Here is a 24,744-nt window from a genome sequence, read left to right as displayed (position 1 = left end):
TCGTGGTCCGTGATTTAAGTCCGTAAAGGTTTAAATAGTTTTCCATAATTTAAATTTGAACTGTGTTGAAACAAAGAACGAGCAAAAAATGCGGTACCTACACCAGTTATATTTTCTGGTAACACAGTTTTACAACACGCAAATTTTACAACTACCCTACGTTTATAGATATAGAAACAAAATTATTAAGCATTTTGGGCTTTTAATCCAATTCCAATTTAGAAATTCTAGTAGAAAAAAAGCGAAATACACAAGGAGTTATAACGACTATATTTTTAATTAATATGTAAATAGATAACGCAACACCGCAAAGGAACACGAGCGAACATTTATTCAGCGAGTATTCTCCCCCATTGAATTTTGAAATTTGAAATACCATACACCTTGTAACAAAGTATAATAGCACGAACAGTTATAGATCGATGACACGCGGAAAGTGTTCGTAGTGGTCTGTGTATTTTAGTGATAAAAGCTTTACAATAAGCTAGGACAGCCGAGTTGAACGACCAGCGTCACAACGTTTTTAATAACAATCGATCGTTGTAACAGTCAAGCTAGACTACACAATGAGGTATTGAATATTTGGATTTAGGTAGTTTTGCTTCAGACAGTTTCACTCAATGTTAGATCGGACTATATTATTCGCTCCACAAAAAATATTTTATGTTTGGATTTCGAATTGTTCGGTTTTTTCATTTTAATATAAGTATGTAGAATAATTCAGTTGTGTCACATTTTCACCTCAAGTATAAGTTTAATCTTTAGTATTATTTTATGTCGTTTTATCATTGGGCTACCTAACTAAAGCTTAAAACTAAATAGGCTCGGTATCTGTCCACCTAAGTCAATAAATCTGTTTTGTTTTCTCATGATTTTTGAAAGACCGGTATCATTATGATTTTCAGTTGTGAATTGAAATTATTAGTTAACGTCGATCCGTGTTGTCTATTAACTCATTATTGACACTAATTAAGTTATTTGAAATGATTAAAATATCGTTGTTTCTGAATATATTATATCGGAATAATTTTAAGGTATAGTAAGAGAGAATATTTCCATACAACTCAATAGAGTTAAGACGTTTAAAATTAAGTAACCAGTCATCTTTGCGTATCTTCAGCTTGTTCAAATGAAAATAAATAGAAGACTAAAGCATAAAATAATTACTTTAGCGTTCTTTCACACTATTCACTGCACTGGATAAATTAAGTATTTTCCCAGTCTGAGTACTGGAATGTATACCTTTAAATAATGCGGAACATTCAACAATTACTGCGCATTGGACGTCTCGACTTGTTTTTTCCCTACCTATGCTGGTAACATAGGGGGTATGCCAGGGAAATCAGGCGAGTGTCTTTGACTTTGATGGTAACGCACATTTTTATCGCACCATCTTGAATAAAAACAAAACAAATTCACATGAATATAGTGCACAACACTACAGAAATATTAAATGATGAAATAGACAGTAAATCACAGAGCTTGAGTATTCAGGAGTACTTTGCCGTTTCGCCCGGGGCCGGTTCGTTCCACGGAAATGGGACAGACGCAATCTCACGCTCTTAAAGAACCACGAGCTTCTTTATCCTTTCAATTGCTCATCTATATCTAAAACAGAAGCGATTTTGTAAGAAAGAATGTGACGTATCAATACTTGATTACGTATATATTTGTCTACAAGGACGTTAGACTTTTGATTGCTAGCGATTAAAGACAGTGTGATGACAAAAAAATAATTGGGCCTAACTGATGATAATCTATATATTAATACGTGAAGCAAAAACTTTGTATCCCTTTTTACGAAAATTGCGCGGACGGAGGAGTATGAAATTTTCCACACTTATAGAGAATATAGAGAAGAAGTGCACAATGCTAATATTTTTTTTAAATAATGCATAAAAGATACATTAAATCAATAAAGAAAACATTACACACACTACATACGATGTATTTGACGCACACACGCATGCATACTATTTATTGTCAAACTTTTGTTCTTGGCGTCTGTTGTCAAATAGAGAATAGATTAAATATTGTTTGCCTTTGTTAATATTTTTTATAGTGTAATCTTGGCGAAATTTGTGATTATAGAAGTATAAAATACAATCTTAATAGTGTAGAAACTTACAGTTCCAATTAATTATAGTCGAATTTCGACTACTGCGGGACCTCTAGTTATTACAATTTGACAATCGTTACTTGATGTTCATAGAATCTATTTCTATATTATATTACTTTTATAAAAATCTCAAAACCAAAATAAATATTTAAGTTTATCAATGACAATGCCTGCCTATACTTTGACTACAAAGTTGAATGTTTTCTAAAGGTCTTGTTTATATCTTCAAAATAATTATTTGTTTTTAAATTGATTTTTACGGGAGTGTGGTTATTTTTTAAAGGGCACATGTATCTATCAAATTATCATTTTCTCTCCTGCTACGAATATTGGAAAATTACGAGACAACAACCAACGATTCGACCCTAAAAGAACTTAATATCCCTCAAAGGTCAACGGTGCAATCCAGGATTCTTCAATATTTTAGACACGTATCGCGACGGCCAGCAGTTTCTATCGAGGAACTTGTTGTTCGGGTAGGGTCAATAGTAAAAGATCTCGTGGACGAAACCTCATGCGCTAGACTGATCAAGTGAAAGACCTTACCAAAACCCCACTTAACGAGAGCGCCAAGCCTAAGCTCGCGAACTATAGAGATGTTCTTTCAAGGCTTTAATAAACAACGATTCCACATGACCACGACTGCTCTGCCAATAGCAACATACTATGATGACAAGACAAGTACACCCTGATGTTGGATTTCAATAACTTCAATAAGGATACTGGACTCTAGCTGTAAATTCAAACCAGAGGTGTAGTTCACAAGCCACGAAGGTTTGTGGTACATAAGCTTTAAGATTTTCTTTATGCGACGTTTTAAAAATGACGTCTAATGGGTGGCCGTGGCCGCAAATGTGTCAAATTTGAAACAGTTAAATTTGTTTACAAAATATTCTTCTATGATTTTGATGTCTTAACTTTTTATTAAGAAAAAATTCCAGAGACATTTTTTTCTGCACTGAAGCCAACTATAAAATTTAGTTGGAAAATAAAAACCGACACATGCCATGAATTGATTTTGTTGGTTACTGGTGTCGATAAATAGATGAGTTCGTCTGACATAAAGTCAACGGTAGGTAGGCTCTTACCCCTGGCGTTGCTGACGTCCATGAGCGACGGTCCATCGGGTGCCACGGAACCATCAGGTGGGCCGTATGCTCGTCTGCCTGTTCGGGCAATAAAAAAAAAAGTTATTATCGGGGCCCTTTGAGACACCGAATCGAAATTTCAACTGTTTCACATCTCTTAAAACATGGCTGTCTTGTCTATTAAGCCATAACTATTCATAATATAATAATAAGTTCTTCGAGTAGAAATAAAAATGATGGCAGTGCTTACCTATGTAAGCTCATAATACACTAAGAAGTAACGCCTACATTTATTATAGAAAAGTCAATCCGAATTACGTGAATGAGAGAAATAGCATAGACATAAAATCACGCTCATCATTGTCCTAATAAAATAAAATTGAATTACAACAGACGTGGAACAGTGAATACTTTGTTAACAATTACCTGAGAAGGCGGTTACCGCTAAAAGCCTGGCCTTACACGTCTAATTGGATCAGTCAGCTCGAAAGTTACGTACCAATCTCAAATTTCGGAAACGATTTAGTTTCATAGAACTTCATCCAGGCACTCTCGGCAAACGTTTATTGGCGTAGTACAGGTAAGCTAATTATACAATTTGGATTACGTATCGTAAGTTAGACAAATAAGATAATTGATATTACGATTGGAGCGTCGATTTCGATTAATACTTCGTACCTCAAGGCAATGTCTGACAAGCGTAACAACGCTCTAACGCAACATAACCTGAAAAATATTTGAAGGTACTGAATTATATGAAACTTGTGGGTGTTCCGAAAAAAAAAAATTTTTTTTTTTTTTTAATTCTATTCCTTTGATATTATTATTAAAATCAGCAAGTAAAAGAAATAATTGAGTAACAAAATATAGAAACTTATTATGTAGGTGCACAGGATTCTTGTATTTAATGACTTCACGTAGATTCAGACAATGTAAAAACTCGTTTCGATTATGTGCCGCTTTAACAAAAACTTTCCACTCTATTAAGCAAAGTAATTATTTCTCGGAATCAATTCAAAACTATCCTTCCTGTGAATTTTATATTTATAAAAGAAACTCATGTGACCTAAATATGGAAACAGCGATTCGACTATTTTATAATGAAGGTAATATATATTTTCTATTTAAGAAACTATTTGAAGAACTAGCTGTCTACTCATCTGGTGTTAGTGGTTACAGGAGCCCATAGACATCACAATGTGAATGCCGCGGATCACCTTATCATACGAAGTCCCGATTGTGTCGTACAAAAGTTATCCCATCCATCAAACTGGAGTGTTTGACTGCTTTGCGAGAGAAATAGAGATGACGGAAGTTCCAACACACCGTAATAAAGTTACAACAATTAAAATCGAATTTCGGAAATTTCGAGAGCTAACTAGTGCAAACAAGCTAACTTTGCATCGGTTGAATTGCATCCGATGACTTTAATGAAATTTCTATTAGACTTGAAACATTACCTACTTCGATCGTCAATCGTAAGACTTACAGAATCGTATTAGAAGAATGGTACAGTAATCTTATACAAAATTACGGATTGCAAGTTTTTTTGCCATTAAAATAGCGGTTTACCAAAACTAACAACTATTGACCTATGAAAATTATCATGATTAGCATGATTAAGCAAGAAACTTTAAATCTTATTCGCAGTGCGTAGTTTTTTTTGGTAGATTTTAATTTCTAATACTCTATGTGAATTCAATTTGAAGCATATTTGAAAACGGTGTTAGTTGTGGTCCGTTCGCCCAACAAACGCGATTATCGGCATTTACATCGTTAAATCGGTATGGTTCATCTGGCACCGTAACTTTATAAAAACTTTCAAACTAGGCTATAGGTTTCCGAGGCGAGACCAACTTTCAATACGAGAGTGCTTATGATACAAACTTAAAATAACTTAAGACTTATTTATAAAATGACTTAAACAATTAAATTTATTTGAGCTAGTAGTAAAAGAAAAGAATTCCCTCCAAAATAATCTATTTTACGATTTAATTAATTATATAAGGTTAAACACTGAATCCGCTTAAGTTCTTCCAAAAATTCAATTTCGTTAAATCGACGCAAAAATATTCCTTGAAGGATTCATCAATCAAATATAAAAATTTCAATGTTTGAGCGGCGAGCTTCCTCTCATAAATTGATCGAAATTTAACTGATCCTAGATTGATTTCCCAATGTGTAACGCGGAAACTGTTGGTTTGAAATATGATGCATATACAGTGGGATTTTTATTGAGGTATGTTTGATTTTCATAATATTATACTTTTACCCTACCCAAGTTGTCTAAGGGGCTATTCCAGCTACGCGTGGACGGGTAGATGATCTCATGCGCTCAACCTGAGAGAATTTGCTAACACTAGCCCTACGGCTCGCAGAATCTACCACCGGATTGATATTTCGTCTCACTGAGGAGATCCGATGAGAAATTCAGTGGGAGATTTTCGTTAGCGTGGTAGACAAGTAAGCTCTATGCCACTCATGGCCAACTCAGCGATACCCTGTCTCATGAAATGGGTGCCACCCACTTTGATGATACAGGAGGTTGAAATTTCATCTATTAATAAAGGCATATTTTAAACCGGAAGTATATCTTGCTTCGCGTATCGTTTATTGATGTATACGAGGTATCTAAAAACCGCGGCTAATTACGAAAACGAAAACAATATGATACATTTATGAACACAATGGATTATGCATATTTATTACGTTATGAATTAATACTTTCATTCAATTAGTAAATATTTCTTGAATCCATTATTCCTTCTTTTTCTCCACCTTATCCCACTAGGTGGGGTCGGTACAGCTAATTTTTCTCTTCCATTCTCTTCTATCAGCCGTCATCTCAACACTCACTCCTCTCTCTCTCTCATATCGTCATTCACACACTCCATCCATGTCTTCTTTGGACGACCTCTTTCCCCTCTACCTTGCACTACCATTTCCATACATCTCTTAGTCACATGCATCCTCTCTCTACGCATCACATGTCCATACCACGCTCTTGAATCCATTATTATACATATAAAGCTTACAAACATATTACCTGAACTCCACATCGTAGCAGCTACGGGTATATCGACTGATTTGAATTTTGACAGTGACATGACCGGCCATTAAACTATTTCTGCTTGTTACAATGGGCCTTGAAAAAAAACCTTTTTTGGGTTATACTTTTGGGTTATATTACATGTATGAGTCACAAACTCACCTCTATTTAAGATAATCAACACTCATACACAACGGTTTTCTTATTAACAAATGTTCAGAAATTGAAAAGTACAGGTTTGCTTCTACAAATAATAAATACAGATATTAATAAGTTTTAATTTTTCTTCATTCAATACGATACTGTGAACAAGATAAGACTTCTGTTAGATAGATAAAATAAATCATTGAGTAGACGTGACCAGGCGTAGTGAAAATAATCGGACGTTTGGACAGTGCTCAGAATAGTTCTAGTCATACTTAGTATTTATATATACTTGTCGAAAATATTTTATAATTTTATATATTATATTTCTGAAATACGTGTATTTGGAAAAAGCAAACATTGAAGTTACTTGCCGATTTTTGTCGATAATGAAACTGTATTTTGAATCGGTTGTCAACGTGTAAAACCTTTTTCGATTTAACAAGAGATAACTGGGTGTGAACAAAAAGCCTCTTGTAAGAACATAAATCACGTATTATCCAATTACTAATGCTACCAAAATGAATCGGAATTCGAATATAAATAAATTTTGATGTTGAATTTAACGCGCCCTTAATTCAATACAAAAGATTAGCTGTGTGGTGGCCTAGAATAGCTCCATCCCGTTTCTTCGGATTTTTCGTTTCTTAGTTCAGCGCACGGATAGGTACCACCACCCTGCCTATTCCTGCTATAAAGCGATTATACGGTTCTGTACGATGAAGAGTACGACAACAGCTATACAATTAAATAAAGAATACAATCTCATGTCTCAGAGCGGTGGAATTTACGCTGTGATACGATCTATAAGCTCCGATAACTGCAGTAGCACCACGTCATTTCGGATCCTCCCGATCCACTAACGGTGCTTTTAGGTACCTCAAGCACCGGTCATCAAATTAACACTCAGACACCGCCCACTGAGTTTCTCGCCGGATCTTCTCAGTGAGTCGCGTTTCCGATCCGGTGGTAGATTCTGCGAAGCACGGCTCTTGCTAGGGTTCGTTGTTAGCAACGTCATCAGATTTGAGCCCCGTGAGCTCACCTACTAGTTAAGGCGACGCTAATATAGCCTCTCAAGGCTATCAGATTAGGTAGGAAAAAAAAAAGCAGTAGCAAATGGGTCGTGAGCTAGTTATCACGCAGTAAGATAAATCTTCTTAATAGAATATAATAATGAGATTCCATTAGAAAATATGTTTATTATTCGATTAAATAACAACACTTAACATCATAAAATCGACAGCGGTAAAAATAACATCGACAGATCGTTTATTTTTAGCCGACGTCACATTTTTACATAAGAAGCTAAGCGTCCTCATATTATAAGGACCTGCCAAATGTTGATGGATGACTTTCTCGTGATTTGACTCTATGACATGGTTCCATAACGATGCTAATAAGGTTTAACACGCAAACTGCTTTACCTACGCCGTATTCTTGATAACACCCATCTATTTTTGAAGTTTGAAGCGTATAATAATAACCAGATTAAAGCAAAACTTGACAAAGGAATTCTAATTTTCGACGATAATGCCGTCGGTGTAAAATATCTTAAGTTCAAGGATGTAAAGCTGAATGTGAATTGGGTTCTATTTATGTCAGTCAAACAACGGTAGTCGTAAAAAGTAGAACCTCCATTTGAATGGCGGACACTTGCAAAGACAAATGGCTATTTGAATGGGTTGGAAAGAAATAAGACAATAAGTCGGTAATGCTTTTTCGTAATAATAAAGTTGTCTTAGACAACGTATATGGTTTCATCCATAAAATAACGCACACTGCACAATAAGATATATGTATTATGTATGAACAAGAAGATGCTTTTGAGGATTGGCTTATTTATTACTTAATGATTCTAAAATTTTTCAGTAACAAGGTTTTAAATGTCTTTAAAACTGGGTTTCCCACATTGTATTTGAAAAACAGGAAAATATGCAGATCTAAATGAAAATCTGTTGACTAATACTGAACAGATTGGTCGGTGTGAATACGGCTCAGATCAGATTCCCACTCCAGCACGTCTGTCACCGATCTAAGAGCTCTCGCCGTCTCATAATTACCCACTGTGTGAAATATACGATGCTGTGGAATTTTATCCAAGCTATCTCCAAGTGATATTTTATTTTTTGCGTCTTTTAATCTAAATAAACGGTAACAGCAACAAATATAAATAAAAAAAAACATAATATTTTGTGTTCTAACTAATTAGTTCAATTTTTTTATAGGTATATTTATTATTCGCATTCAATAGCGGCATTTCCGAAGTTAAAACATGAAAATATAGTACTTATAATGAACGAAAAAGAATTATCCACATTTCTTTTTCTTCCTAGTATTTTCCCGGTCTAGTGCCAGAGTCTAATTTCCTCTGGAGGCGTGGTCTCGCCGCTTAGCAAACCCGTCGACCAGTCTCTGGACCGTCGAGGCGGTACGCCCGGTCTTCGCAGAATAGGCGAAACGCGAGCGAGGGCGTCTCACCTTCCGGTTAACGCAAACGCTCACTGGTCATGGGTATTTGGCCGGTACCTGCACCACTTCGCCCGGAGAGAACCGACGATGGAGTGCCACCACTGTGACTGCCACGAGGACACGGTCGAGCGCACGGTCGCACATTGCCCCGCATAGCTGGGGCAGTGCCGTGTCCTTGTTTCGCAAATATAACTGGACTTATCGCTGCCGACCGTCGTAGTTACGATGCTCTGCAGCGACGAGTCCTAGAAAGCCATGCTCGACTTCTGCGAGTCCACCACCTTGGAGAAGGAGGTGGCGAAACAAGAGAGGGGAACTCATCCCTCTCCGCACAAATCCGTCGCCGTCGAGCCGGAGCCGATTCTGACCCCGGGCGGAGATCGGACGTCGAGTGAGAAAATGCAAGGGGAGTCGTTGGGTGGGGTAGGGCCCTAAAACATTCTTGGACCCGCGGTCTGCTCTTAACATCTGCAGACCGTCGAGTCCCACATATACCACGCGCCCCCTAGGCGCGGAAGCCTCGCAAGGGGATCGGCCCGCAGACCGAAAAAAAAGTATCCGCTTTCCTACTTAAATGCCCCTGGCATTGCTGAAATCCATGGGCGACAGTAACCACTCACCATCAGGTGGGCCGTATGTTCATCTGCCTACATGGGCAATAAAATTTTTTAAAAAGAAAAAGATTTTAAATGTCATCTGATTGTAGTTAATGAAGTCCATTCAGTTTGTGTATATGTATGTATGGTTGTGCAAGCATCGTGTAAACGGCGATTAGTCTTGTCAATTACCCATTTGAAATACAATAAAGTCTTTTATATCGAAATTCCAATGACATTTAACGACGCCATTTCATTAGGCTATAACATTATGTTGGACCATAACGATCTCATGAACCTAATAGAATGATGTGAGAAAAAGATTTATGTAATTCGTTTTATGCAATTTTCTAATAACTGGTTGTGAAATTAGGTACGAACAATCGTCATACTACTATACATCTTAAATAATGTTCTAAATTATACAACGTAGCTATTTTACACAAAAACAATCTATTTAAAAAAAAAAAAAGTGTGTGTGTTCGCTCCGACGCACGACTGGAGTTTACTGGATATAAAAAATTAAACGAAACAATACGAGAAATAGTTCTATATTACGACAACACGATACACTACAGATTATTAACAAATTAACGAGACACAAAACAAACGACTAACAAATATATGAAAATACAATAATGAGAGAAACGCGCGATCAGTACGAGGCTTTGTGGCGGACTGCCGGCGCAGCAGCCCGGCGTCACCTGCGATAACGCGGCCGCGCGTTGGCTCCTGATTGGCGCGCGCACGCATCACGCAATCAGGAGCCAATCAGGCGCATAACGCATTTCGTGTGACATGCTAGTACGATTTTGGTCCCCATAATTTTCATACCCCGGGCCTATATATGTAAATCGATTCTAAAGGAGTAAACTCCAAAAAAAAAGTGTGTGTGTCCGCTCCGACGCACGACTGGAGTTTACTGGATATAAAAAATTAAACGAAACAATACGAGAAATAGTTCTATATTACGACAACACGATACACTACAGATTATTAACAAATTAACGAGACACAAAACAAACGACTAACAAATATATGAAAATACAATAATGAGAGAAACGCGCGATCAGTACGAGGCTTTGTGGCGGACTGCCGGCGCAGCAGCCCGGCGTCACCTGCAATAACGCGGCCGCGCGTTGGCTCCTGATTGGCGCGCGCACGCATCACGCAATCAGGAGCCAATCAGGCGCATAACGCATTTCGTGTGACATGCTAGTACGATTTTGATTGGCGCGCGCACGCATCACGCAATCAGGAGCCAATCAGGCGCATAACGCATTTCGTGTGACATGCTAGTACGATTTTGGTCCCCATAATTTTCATACCCCGGGCCTATATATGTAAATCGATTCTAAAGGAGTAAACTCCAAAAAAAGTCTCGAAATATGTTAAGGTGTAATTTAATATTAATTAGTTAATAGTTAATTTTTTAACTATTTATTTAATTAACACATCAAACTTATGTATTAGTTAAGTTACTACTAAGTTAATGTAAAATTTAATTACCGAATATACTTTAGGCAATGTGATTTACTCGCAGTCTCACAGAAAATAATTTACCAAATCAATTAAAATGTCAAATTAAAATATTGTAAACGATACTGCGTACGAGTATTTTGCTTTTGCTATCGACAAAACCTTTTAACGTTATAAATATCCGTTATAGAATGTAGGACACCAGAAAAATCCTTTTAGACCTATTCCAAGTGATATAGCTGAAGATAACATTAAGGATTTAATTACAAGACTTTGACACAGATCGATCGATGTACGGCAATGCTTTCCGATTAAATACAGAATTTTCAAACATATTATGGGCTTATTTGGTTTTCCGATAGGATATTTATGTGCAAATATATTTTGAGGTTGAACACATTCATTTTCTAATAGCAACAATAGGCATGCGTTCGGAGCCCAACACAATTCATTGAAAATTTAACCCCATGTGAGTCGTCTATTATCAAAGGTGGCAATCTGCGCATTTGGGCAAAAAAAATTTATTGATATGTCAATACAGATTGATTTGAATATAATCGTCTCCTTCAAAGAATACGGTTCAAAACCTGCAGTAAATAAAGGTTAATAGTTAACCTGTTATTTATCTAAGATGTCGTTCCCAAAAATTTTGTGACTGCCAATGGAATACAAAGTCAATAATTCCTTTTTCTGATTTACCAATAATTGTCCAAAAGTCAGATTGCCGGCTTTGATAATAGTCGACTCATGTATTTCTAAGTATTTTACTTGCAAAGTACATAGAGTGATAACGGTGGTAGGACGTTTTGTGAGCCCTCAATAGGCAACGTATTTCCTATATCCGCTGTTCTACCTATAAAACTGAAACTTAGAAGTCACGTCTCGAAATGCGTAGCGGCATTTTCATTGTTGATCTCTTTGTCATAAGATTAGTAGTTCGAAATATAATGTATTCGAGACGGAAAATCCAAATACTTACTACATATATACTTATCAAAATAAATTTAATTTCTTATATTAATGGCTTATAATTTTAAATATAAAACATTCAGTTAAATAAATTATGATGAAGCGACAAACTCAAGATAAAATACCGCAAACGGGTCATCTATTTCGAGTACTCACCAACCCTACACTGCTTTATCCCGTAATCGATTGCCGAGATTGAAAGACGACATGGGCTAATGACCCTTTTCAAAATAGATGCCAGTTGTCATATTGTTAACTTGAACGATATTTTATCGCCAAATTTTCATTTATAAATTATACATCTGAAATAAGAGAACAAAGATTCATAAAGTGTATAATAGCAACGGAACGAGGCCCTAAAGCCTCTACAGTAGTTCTAAATATTTCACATAATAATTTACGCCATATAATTCATTTTCTAAAACAATGGTGAAATTCTGAGAATGATATTATTTAGCATTACGCATTGATCAGACAATGTTGACACAAACAATGTTGCTAACTTAACTATGAGATATTTTATATAGCTATTATAAAAATTACTTGTATTGAATAAGCCTGATCCCGTGATTTGTAATAGGCGATTCTAGCTCTGGTGGTTACCAGGCCTAATCTTAACCAGCTGGTCCTGAAATAACACGAGATCCTAAGTCTCATCACATCTAAGCAATAATAAAAAAAAGACAGCAAATCAGTGGTTTATTTCATTAATGACATTGAATCGTATTTTTTGCCAGAGCAACATGTCCGTCTTCTTTGTTCCACACGTGGGAGACGCTATTGCAAGAAATAGAAGCAGATGTCATCGGTTACAACAACGCTTCTTCTTCTTTGGAGCGTATAGTGGCGACTCCACTTATAGAAAAAACCTTTCACATGAAGGTACAAGCGCGGAAGCTATTTGCGCATCGTGAGGGCTGTGAAGTGATTCTTGGAAAGGCAGATGATCAACTCACTAAGGTATGAAAATTAAACGATTTATTGTATAGAAAATACGATTTGTATACATATGTATGTTTGTTTGTTTCTTATAGATTCCGAAACGGTCGAATCAATTTTGAAATTTTCCTTCATAATTGTTACCAGGATTATCAAACATCATGAAATAGTTTCATACAATAATCGATAGTCAGATTAGAGTGTAATTGGGTATCACTAGTATCTCAATATAAAAAACAATTCTCAAATAATTCAAGATATATAAGTAGGTATATAAACAAAAACGAACAGAGCTTTCCCATTATATTAAATCCACATTATTAACATTGAACGTCTTATGAAACTGGAAATAAAACTTTCGACGAAATTCACTAAGAGTCTTTTTCCGGGAAGACCTTAAGAAATTGAATTTATGAATCCGTGTCCTATCACGAGGAGAATTGTTAGAATTGACGTATTTACTCGAAGCGATGAACAGTAGACGCGACACCAAAGTGATATCGAAATGTATTTTTCTTTACTTCGTATTATCGGATGTTTTTAATATCTTTGTGAGTGCTTTCGGTAACATTAATCTCACTTAGTAATTACATTCGAGTATAGTTTGTTCATAATGCAAGAGCTATTTTATAATTGAAACTGCCGTGAAGCAGTAATGCGTTTCGGTTTGAAGGGTGGGGCAGCCGTTGTAACTATACTTGAGACCTTAGAACTTGTATCTCAAGGTGGGTGGCGCATTTACGTTGTGGATGTCTATGGGCTCCAGTAACCACTTAACACCAGGTGGGCTGCGAGCTCGTCCACCCATCTAAGCAATAAAAAAAAAAAAAAAAAGAAAAAAAAAAAAAAAAAAAAAAATTGTACAGACGATCAATCAGACAATCGATATATTGTTCGAACTACCTACCTTTTTCTTGTCTTCGAGAATTTAAAGCCATAAATAAAAAATGTTAGTTGTTTAACGAATGTTCATTAAAACGTTACTTAAATGTACGAAATCAGATCCACCAAAGGACCACCATTTTTAATTACTAGTCTTTTGCAAAAAATCTCTAAAATCCCCTTTCACAAAAAAAGGTAATATTCTGAACTTTCATCTTTGCAATCGCCTTATTTCACTGGATTTATTAAGTCAAGATTATTAAATTAAACTTTAAGGCTTTAGAATTATTTTTTATCAAAGACGATTCCATTATAGTCGGAGTTTTTATTTACCGACGTTCCAGAAACTTGAAAAGTGAAGTTCTCCAAATCTTCGGTCTCATTTTAATTAATTTTATCATCTACAAATCCATTGTTTATATCACCATCTGCTGTAATTTAATATTAATCTAACCTAAATTAATTATCATCATTATATTATAAAATGAATTTCTAATTATTATCGTTCATAATGTAATTATTTTACATTTTCCAATATAATTCAATTTGTATGGAAAATTGTAATATTGATAATCTATATTATTTAATATATAAAATTCTCGTGTCACAATGTTCGTTCCCATACTCCTCCGAAACCGCTTGACCGATTCTCATGAAATTTTTTATGCATATTCAGTAAGCCTGAGAATCGGCTACTATCTATTTTTTATAACCCTAAGTGAATAGGGTTGTCCACATAGGGTGTTTGTTATAATGAGGTATTATGTGGTTGAATGAGGTTTTGTTATTTTTATTATATTCATATTCCCTCATCGTTCACAGCACTACATACCTCTTTCATTCATTTACCACATCCTTACACACTTACAATAAGTTAGTTTTTTTTTTCTACACTAGAAATTCCCTAGAAATCTTATATATGGCAAAACAATGTTTGCCGGGTCAGTTAGTTATATATAAAAATGAATTGCTGTTCGTTAGTCTCGCTAAAACTCTGGAGAACAGCTGGACCGATTTGGCTAATTTTGGTCTTGAATTATATGTGGAAGTCCAGAGAAGGTTTAAAAGGTAGATAAATATGAAAATGCTCGGAATTAAATAAAAATAAAAATTTTGTTTTTCCTTTGATGTGTCTCCCGTTGGACGGATTCCTTTTGTTTGTTTTAAGTTTATTTTATAAAAAAGGTTAAGTATTTTCTTTATCGATTGAGGCACTACGAAGTCTGCCGGGTCAGCTAGTTGATTATAAATTATCGACTTAAAACCAATAAAAAATAATAATTGGAGCATAAAGTTAATCAATTCACTTTGAACTACTATAAAATTACCAAAATTTATCCAATAAAAATTTGAAATAAACAGAAAATCAGCCGGAAAAGACCCGGCTATTTGCAAGTACATCGAAAAGCAATCAACAGCGCGGTCACACACTCCATCATGCCATATCTACTATCGATAAACGCATTGAGAAACCGCTCTAAAAGCATTAAGCACACAATATTTTTCTACTTCAGTACATTTTTATTTGCATACTTTTATAAATATAATTACATTTAGAGATACGGAAAGAATAACCATGCATATGAATACATGCATGAGAGATTCGGCAAACTTTAGTAAAGAGAATTAAAATTATTTGATGACCACATAAATACATAAATACGTATATGTATTATACGTAAAAATATTCTCTTTGAATCATCAAAATAGTGATTTTGTTACCAATCCATTTACAAAAGAAATACTGCAATTGATCTTTCTTAGTAGTTTGTAAGATAGTATTATATAGATAAACTAGCTGACCCGGCAAACATTGTTTTGCCACATATAAGATTTCTAGGGAATTTCTAGTGTAGAAAAAAAAACTAATTTATTGTAAGTGTGTAAGGATGTGGTAAATGAGTGAAAGAGGTATGTAGTGCTGTGAACGATGAGGGAATATGTATATAATAAAAATAACAAAACCTCATTCAACCACATAATACCACTTCAACTACATAACAAAAAAAAAACGTCCAAATAAAAAAAAATTTTAGGGGTGGACAACCCTAATCACTTAGGGGTATGAAAAATAGATAGTAGCCGATTCTCAGGCTTACTGAATATGCATAAAAAATTTCATGAGAATCGGTCAAGCGGTTTCGGAGGAGTATGGGAACGAACATTGTGACACGAGAATTTTATATATTAGATATAGGATTATTTAAACTTTATTTTCGGGTAAAGTCCCTTGAAGACATAGGATAGATAGATATACGTACAAATGAAATGGTTGTAATTTAAAAAACTGTTTATAATATCTATACTGATTGAAAATAGTTACGAGAAAAGCTGAAGAAAATTATTTTGCTTATGTGAATGTGAACATATTGTGATGTATTTTTTACTTTTTTGTGGGACCAGTCACACACTATTGCTTGGCCCCAAACTATAATTTCCGTTACTGTGGGTACCACATGGTACATAATATACATACATAATTAGAAACTAAAGACCCAGACAAAGAGCAAATAAATCCGTTCGTCACACGAAATCGAACCCACGACCCTCGACGCAACAGCCAGGAGTACTAACTACTGCTCCACCGAGTCGGTCAAACTTTGGCAATCATCTTTATAAAGACCTTTTTCGATCGATTATCTTTTTCGATTGTCATCAAAAACAAAAATTTGAGTCATAGGCTAAATTCTAAGTGTCTAAATAAAAATACAGTGCCTACTTATCTAAAAAATCCAATGATGCGTTTATAATCAACAAAGTTTTCTAAACTATTCCACGTGTCAAAGTTCAAATTTGTAATTCGTTTTACACTCGAAACTAGACGTAAGTACTAACTTGACGTACTGGCCAACTCCAAACTAGACGTAAGTAAGTTAGCAACAAAAGTCAATAACCCATTTATATTCCAGAGCCGTCAAGACTACCGGGCGGCGTTCCTGACCTACTGCAACAGTCCGAATTCAGCTGCTTTGGCCACTTACTATGATTCACACAACAATTATGTGCAGCAATTAACCGCTACAAACGCGATGCTTGAACAATATCACAAACATACTCTGCCTACTATACTACAGGTAAATTATACCTTTCATTTATATATTTTTAACTACCATTTAAGCAGATGAACATACGGCACACGTTATGGTGTATGGTCACAGTCGCACCGGAACATAAAAAAAATTCAGGGGTACAGTCAAACCGCTGCCTACTGCTGAGGGCTTTTACTGGCGGTTGGACCTCTTGTGAGTCCGCGCGGGTAGGTACCACCACTCTGCCCATTTCTGCCGTGAAGCAATAATGCGTTTCGGTTTGAAGGGTGGGGCAGCCGTTGTAGCTATACTGAGACCTTAGAACTTACATCTCAAGGTGGGTGGCGCATTTACGGTTGTAGATGTATATGGGCTCCAGTAACTTAACACTAGGTGGGCTGTGAGCTCGTCCACCCATCTAAGCAATAAAAAAAAGGCTTTCCCCAAATCTTTGAAGAAGGACGGGTCAAAGCGCTCCGTAAGCACTGCGAAAGGCAGTTCATTCCAGATTCGAATAGTACGCACCAAAAAAGATATCTGGAAACGTTCTGTGAATTAACGCAACGGCTTCAGATAGTATGGATGAATTATGCTTCAGCGATGCGGGAGATGAAGGAATCATATTGAGTAAAGGTGTCTTTCATTGTTTGAAACAATAAGCCGCAAGGCTATCACACCACTTCATTCGGTATATTCCTTACAACGTTGTCAAATAATGCATTATAAAGATAACATGAAGTATCCAGTCATGTCAATTTTTCTTACGACCCTTCGATTTTGTTCACAGTCATTATTAATTTTATTTTTAAGGTATGCAAAGTTATCTTAGACTATTTCTCTGATAGAACAAATTAATAATAATATAAAGGTAGTATTGTAAAAACTCTTGTACCTAAGTATTCATTAAAGTCGTTCATTAAGTTATAAATAAACCAGTAATTATTTTAATTTGAATTATCCAAGGACAAGTTTTAGTAACATTTAAAGTAGTTATATGTATGTGTTATTTGGAAAAATGCCTTTCATTCAAAATCGTTATTGTTCTACAGTCTGTATCTTACAATAGGATAGAACGAAATGAATAATAGTCATTTCTATATTCCCGTATATAGTAATATATAGTCTCCGTATTCTAGGGCCTCATTCCGATTCAGGCACCCGTCGCGTGCTGACGTGCTCATCGACCGTTCGATTGCCCGACCTCGGTTCGGGGCACATCTGGCGTCCAAGTGTTTTTCTCGGAAGTGACTACCTGTGCTAATTGCGTCGCATCGCCATCTGTGAGCGGGCGGACCCCTAAATTCCAGGAATTCGTTCGGTAACTTAGTGGCCCGTTTGCAAGCGGACGGCTGTGTGCCGTAATTAATTGCGATTATTACAATTTTTGGGGCCTCGCCGTAAGGCGAGTGTGTTTTTAAAGTCCCGGGGCAGCCCCCCCTGGGCACTCGTCCATTATAATGGAGTCCACGGTCGATCTGTTTGCAGAATTTCTTCGCCTTAGGTACCCAACGCTATCGGCAGAATTTTTAGAATTCAAGACCCATCACGCAGCGAACTCGCCGGCAATCTCCGTCGCCCCCGTCGCTCCTGCGTCGTCCATCGCCGTCTCCGTCGCGCCCGCCGATCCCGTGTCCCCGATACTCGCGCCCAAAACTTCTGCGTCGACCGTTGCAGCTTCCGCCCCAACCGTGCGTTCGTCGGCGGCCTACGTTGCACCCGTGCGTTCGTCCACAGCCTCCGTCGTGCCTGCGTCGTCCACTGCGCCCGCTAAAACACCCACCCGCAGGTCGCCCGCGCTCTCCTCATCCGATTCAGAGTCTGACATGGAGGTCGACCCTTCCCCCGCCGCCGCGACTGATGGATTCACAGTAGTCCAAAAAGGTAAAAAGCGCGCTGCGGAGGCCCGAGCTCCCGCGGCCGCTAAAGTATGCAAAGCCGCGAACGCGTCGCGTCCCCGCCCTCCAACCCCCGTCGCTCCCGCTGTCCGTGCCACATCGTCGCCGCGTCCAGTGGCACAATCTAAAACTCAGACCCCTCCCCCGGTAATCCTTCAAGAGAAGGCAGCTTGGGACCGAGTTTCCCTGGCCCTTAAGGCCAAAAATATTAATTTTGTCAGCGCCCGTAATCTCGCCAACGGGATTCAAATAAAAGTAACGACACCCGACGACCATAGGGCCCTCTCAAGTTACCTCCGAAAGGAGCGTATAAGTTTCCACACTTATACGCTCCAGGAGGAGCGCGAACTCCGCGTTGTCATACGTGGAATCCCCAAGGAGCTAGATGCCGATCTCGTCAAGGCTGATCTGATAGAACAAGGCCTACTAGTAAATTCCGTGCACCGCATGCACACCGGCCGCGGTAGGGAGCCATACAATATGGTTCTAGTCGCCCTCCAGCCTACCCCCGAGGGTAAGCACATTTTTAACATACAGACCGTCTGTAAGCTCTCCGGTATCGCCGTCGAAGTCCCCCATAAAAAAGGCACTCCTAGTCAGTGCCATAACTGCCAACTGTACGGGCACTCTTCCCGTAACTGTCACGCGCGCCCCCGATGTGTTAAGTGTTTGGGCGATCACGCCACGGCCCTTTGTACTCGCGACCAGAAAACCGCCATCGAACCACCTAGCTGCGTCCTGTGCCGAACACAGGGTCACCCCGCGAACTACCGTGGATGCCCCCGAGCTCCAAAAATAAATCGCCGCGTCGCCCGCCAAAACCGCCTCCGAGCTTCCCGCCCAGACATCAAAGCCTCAGCATCCTCTGTGCCGAAGGCTAAGCCTGCCTTCGTGCCGGCGCCGGTGCCCAGCGGCTCGGCCTGGGCTAAACCGTTGCCGTACACGAACACGGCTGCAGCTCCTCCCTCCGCGATTCGTCCCGCCCCCGCGATACGTCCCTCCCCCACAATTCGTTCCTCCCCCGCGACCAGCACTCCGACCGCGTCCGATAATCTCGCTCTAGCGATCGACTTTTTTCAGTCGATCAACTTTGAGCGTGTTAACGCTTTGGGTGACGCCATTCGCGCCGCCTCCACTGCACAACACTTCATCGCCGTTGTGCAAGAATACGCTGACGTATACGCGTCGTTAAATACGTACGTCCTCCCCTCACTCCGCCGGTAATCAATGGCGTACATTAGTAGAATAAAGCCCTTATCGGTAACGATAGGATTTTTTAACGCTTACGGTCTCGCAAATCAACGTGATCAGGTTTGTGATTTTTTGCGTGACCATCAAATTGACATTTTCTTAGTGCAGGAGACCCTACTCAAGCCCGCGCGTCGCGACCCTAAAATCGCGAACTATAACATGGTTAGGAACGACAGGCTCACTGCTCGTGGTGGTGGTACCGTCATTTACTATAGAAGAGCCCTGCATTGCGTCCCGCTCGATCCTCCCGCGCTCGCTAACATCGAAGCATCAGTGTGTCGAATCTCACTGACGGGTCACGCGCCGATCGTTATCGCGTCCGTTTATCTTCCTCCGGATAAGATCGTTCTAAGCAGTGATATCGAGGCGCTACTCGGCATGGGAAGCTCTGTCATTCTGGCGGGCGACCTAAATTGTAAACACATCAGGTGGAACTCACACACCACAACCCCTAATGGCAGGCGGCTCGACGCGTTAGTCGATGATCTCGCCTTCGATATCATCGCTCCGCTAACCCCGACTCACTACCCGCTAAATATCGCGCATCGCCCGGATATACTCGACATAGCGTTATTAAAAAACGTAACTCTGCGCTTACACTCGATCGAAGTAGTTTCAGAGTTAGATTCAGACCACCGTCCTGTCATTATGAAGCTCGGTCGCGCTCCCGATTCCGTTCCCGTCACGAGGACTGTGGTGGATTGGCACACGCTGGGCATTAGCCTGGCTGAATCTGATCCACCATCGCTCCCGTTTAGCCCGGACTCTACCCCGTCTCCTCAGGATACCGCTGAAGCCATAGACATCGTAACGTCACATATCACCTCGACATTAGATAGGTCATCGAAGCAAGTTGTGGCGGAGGACTTCCTTCACCGCTTCGAATTGCCCGACGATATTAGGGAGCTCCTTAGAGCTAAGAACGCCTCGATCCGTGCCTACGATAGGTATCCTACCGCGGAAAATCGTATTCGAATGCGTGCCCTACAACGCGACGTAAAGTCTCGCATCACCGAAGTCCGAGATGCCAGATGGTCTAATTTCTTAGAAGGACTCGCGCCCTCCCAAAGGTCTTACTACCGCTTAGCTCGTGCTCTCAAATCGGATACGGTAGTAACTATGCCCCCCCTCGTAGGCCCCTCAGGCCGACTCGCGGCGTTCGATGATGACGAAAAAGCAGAGCTGCTGGCTGATACATTGCAAACCCAGTGCACGCCCAGCACTCAATCTGTGGACCCTGTTCATGTAGAATTAGTAGACAGTGAGGTAGAACGCAGAGCCTCCTTGCCACCCTCGGATGCGTTACCACCCGTCACCCCGATGGAAGTTAAAGACTTGATCAAAGACCTACGTCCTCGCAAGGCTCCCGGTTCCGACGGTATATCTAACCGCGTTATTAAGCTTCTACCCGTCCAACTCATCGTGATGTTGGCATCTATTTTCAATGCTGCTATGGCGAACTGTATCTTTCCCGCGGTGTGGAAAGAAGCGGACGTTATCGGCATACATAAACCCGGTAAACCAAAAAATCATCCGACGAGCTACCGCCCGATTAGCCTCCTCATGTCTCTAGGCAAACTGTATGAGCGTCTGCTCTACAAACGCCTCAGAGACTTCGTCTCATCCAAGGGCATTCTCATCGATGAACAATTCGGATTCCGTGCAAATCACTCATGCGTACAACAGGTGCACCGCCTCACGGAGCACATTCTCGTAGGACTTAACCGACCAAAACCGATCTACACGGCAGCTCTCTTCTTCGACGTCGCAAAAGCGTTCGACAAAGTCTGGCACAACGGTTTGATTTTCAAACTTTTCAACATGGGCGTACCGGACAGTCTCGTGCTCATCATACGGGACTTCTTGTCTAACCGCTCTTTTCGATATCGAGTAGAGGGAACCCGCTCCTCCCCGCGACTACTCACGGCTGGAGTCCCGCAAGGCTCCGTTCTTTCTCCGCTCCTATTTAGTTTATTTGTTAATGATATTCCCCGGTCGCCGCCGACCCAGCTAGCCTTATTCGCTGACGACACAACAGTTTACTACTCAAGTAGAAACAAGTCCCTAATCGCGAGTAAACTCCAGAGTGCAGCGTTAACCCTCGGACAGTGGTTCCGAAAATGGCGCATAGACATCAACCCAGCGAAAAGCACAGCAGTGTTATTTCAAAGGGGAAACTCACCGCTTATTTCCTCCCGCATTAGGAGGAGAAATATCACACCCCCGATCACCCTCTTCGGCCAACCTATACCCTGGGCCAGGAAGGTCAAGTACCTGGGAGTCACCCTGGATGCATCCATGACATTCCGCCCGCATATAAAAACAGTCCGCGACCGTGCCGCATTTATTCTCGGCAGACTCTATCCCATGATCTGTAAGCGGAGTAAAATGTCCCTTCGGAACAAGGTGACACTTTACAAAACTTGCATAAGGCCCATCATGACTTACGCGAGTGTGGTGTTCGCTCACGCGGCCCGCACACACATAGACACCCTCCAATCCCTACAATCCCGCTTTTGTAGGTTAGCCGTCGGGGCTCCGTGGTTCGTGAGGAACATCGACTTACACGATGACCTGGGCCTCGAATCGATCCGCAAACACATGAAGTCAATGTCGGAACGTTACTTCGATAAGTCTATGCGTCATGATAATCGCCTTATCGTTGCCACCGCTGATTACTCCCCGAATCCTGATCACGCCGGAGCAAGTCACCGTCGTCGCCCTAGACACGTCCTTACGGATCCATCAGATCCAATAACTCTTGCATTAGATACCTTCAGCTCTAACACTAGGAGCAGGCTGAGGAACCCCGGTAACCGTACTCGTCGAACTCGACAAAGAGGTCGACGTGCAACCTAACCCATGCATCAGCCCGCTGAGTTTCTCGCCGGATCTTCTCAGCGGGTCGCGATTCCGATCCGGTAGTAGATTCATTCGCGAAGCAGCTACTCTTGAGCTGTTAGGTCTCCTTCGGAGGCGCTCGGGTAGCTGTTAGCAAATCCCACCCCTCCAGGCTGAGCCTTTGCTCGCCCACCTGTCCTGGTGAAGCTGGAAAGGCCTCCGGGCCACCAGTAATCTTTCAATCATAAAAAAAAAAAAAAATTCTAGGGCCGGGAATTTCTATGTCAGTCTATGAATAGGCTCACAAGACAATAGTGACCAGCGGGGTCAGCTATGACTATGATAGGACTACTGCCTATTACGCTGCTCTTGTTATTTTGAAAATGGTTTAGTATAATATAATTTATACACATAGGCAGCTTTGTGTTTTCAGTGTACTTAAGCATCAGAAAGCGAAAAATTGGCAAGGAAATGCCGAATTCGTCGCGATTAAGGCCGAATCCTATTTCAATTTAAATAATGACTTACGAATACATAAAGTACCGAAATAAAATGTAAGTCGGCCGTAAAATAAAGCTAACTGCAAATGGTTTTCATCAACTAATGCAAAAGTGCCCATAAATGATGTTTTGAAATACCTATATCTAAAGTATAAACGACATTACTTCAGGGACGTTTCCAATTTCATCATATTAATGGACAGTCTTTTCGATCTTAACTTGATAATACGGCCCTATATTCAATATAAGTTATTAAGTTCGAGCCATCTTTTACTGGTGAACTCGGGATCAATCTATCTTATCTCCTAAAAAATGATTGACAAGCATAAATAATATAGCTCTTTTAGATGATTAAACAAGCGTTATGATTTTTTCCGAAACCTTGAAAATGCTAGCACAATCTCTTGAACGTATTTATGTATACACAGAAATTCATAATAGTAGATAATTTTAAAAGTAGGTAAAAAAACTTATTTTTTTAAGAAATCTTTTCCAGACCCTCGAGGGGAGTATCGGAATAATAATTAAAAGTGATGACCGGATTTAGACAAGCTATAAATAACGATTTCTTTGGGATTCACGAGTCATAGACATAATTAAAGCTTATTTAGTCTCGCGTTTGTTTACTGTCCTTATATTTTTCCAAGATTTCGAATAAGTTATAGTTTTGGTAGTCATTCGTGGTCATACGTAAATGTACGTATTAATCGGAGTACACACAAAACGCATAAAAGCAGATTTAAATACTACATATTCCCGATATGGATATATATTATATATCTACTAAACGAATAAGAATTTGGCAGAACAGAATAATAAGTTTGATGCAAGATATAAATTCCTTGACTTTGAATATAAAACGGACTTGCCAACTCGCATATCAGCGAGCTGCAAGTATTACAGCCTGACCGCATGCAAAATGAAGGAGCGAGAATAGAAATTGCATTTGTGAAATGGAAAAATCAGGACCGAGCGTTGGTTGGCACTACACCATCAAAAGCCCATAGACGTCCACTGTTGGACATAGGCCTTCCGCAAGGTTCGCCACAATGACTGGTCGAGTGACGATATATCTATAAATCTTCTTCGTAGAGATGGAAATTGGAGAAGATCATGACAGAGTAAAGAATGGCAGAATACAGAAGAGGACAGAGAACATCACTCTGGGGCTTGCCTACACGAAGGTCGAAGATAATTATCAAACCAGCTAATAGGAATGGAAAAGCATTGTAAGATATGTGTACTCTGAACAGAACGTTAAAATCAACATTTTGAAATCGAGGAGCACTAATATTTTGTGTTAGCTGTTGGTTTTGTGTCCTTAGCCGAATTTATAAATGTTGTGGTTCTTGCTAAAGAAGATTGTGGAAGAGAAGAAAATATGACAGCTGGGGGCAGACCTGAAATATCAGTCTGGACATAGATCGAAACTACAAAGGCAAAAGGAATTGGGGCATATTGGAATTGAAACCACTTATACCTGTTTCCTGT

The 24,744-nt window shown here is 39.4% G+C and overlaps 1 protein-coding gene across 1 annotated transcript in view; it reads left to right on the top strand.

Annotated features, from left to right (window-relative positions):
• The window catches only part of LOC101741686 (uncharacterized), a 181,360-nt gene that overhangs the window by 104,645 nt on the left and 51,971 nt on the right, over positions 1 to 24,744 (top strand). Inside the window, exons 5-6 of the mRNA XM_038018733.2 lie at positions 12,654 to 12,876; positions 16,647 to 16,811. Of these exons, the coding sequence (XP_037874661.1) occupies positions 12,654 to 12,876; positions 16,647 to 16,811 (388 nt within the window). The remainder of the gene's footprint in view (positions 1 to 12,653; positions 12,877 to 16,646; positions 16,812 to 24,744) is intronic.

The sequence above is a fragment of the Bombyx mori genome, chromosome 22 (assembly GCF_030269925.1).
Source record: "Bombyx mori chromosome 22, ASM3026992v2".
Classification (NCBI taxonomy): domain Eukaryota; kingdom Metazoa; phylum Arthropoda; class Insecta; order Lepidoptera; family Bombycidae; genus Bombyx; species Bombyx mori.
The sequence above is the reverse complement of the archived record's forward strand: the minus strand, read 5'-3'. Positions and strand labels throughout refer to the sequence as shown.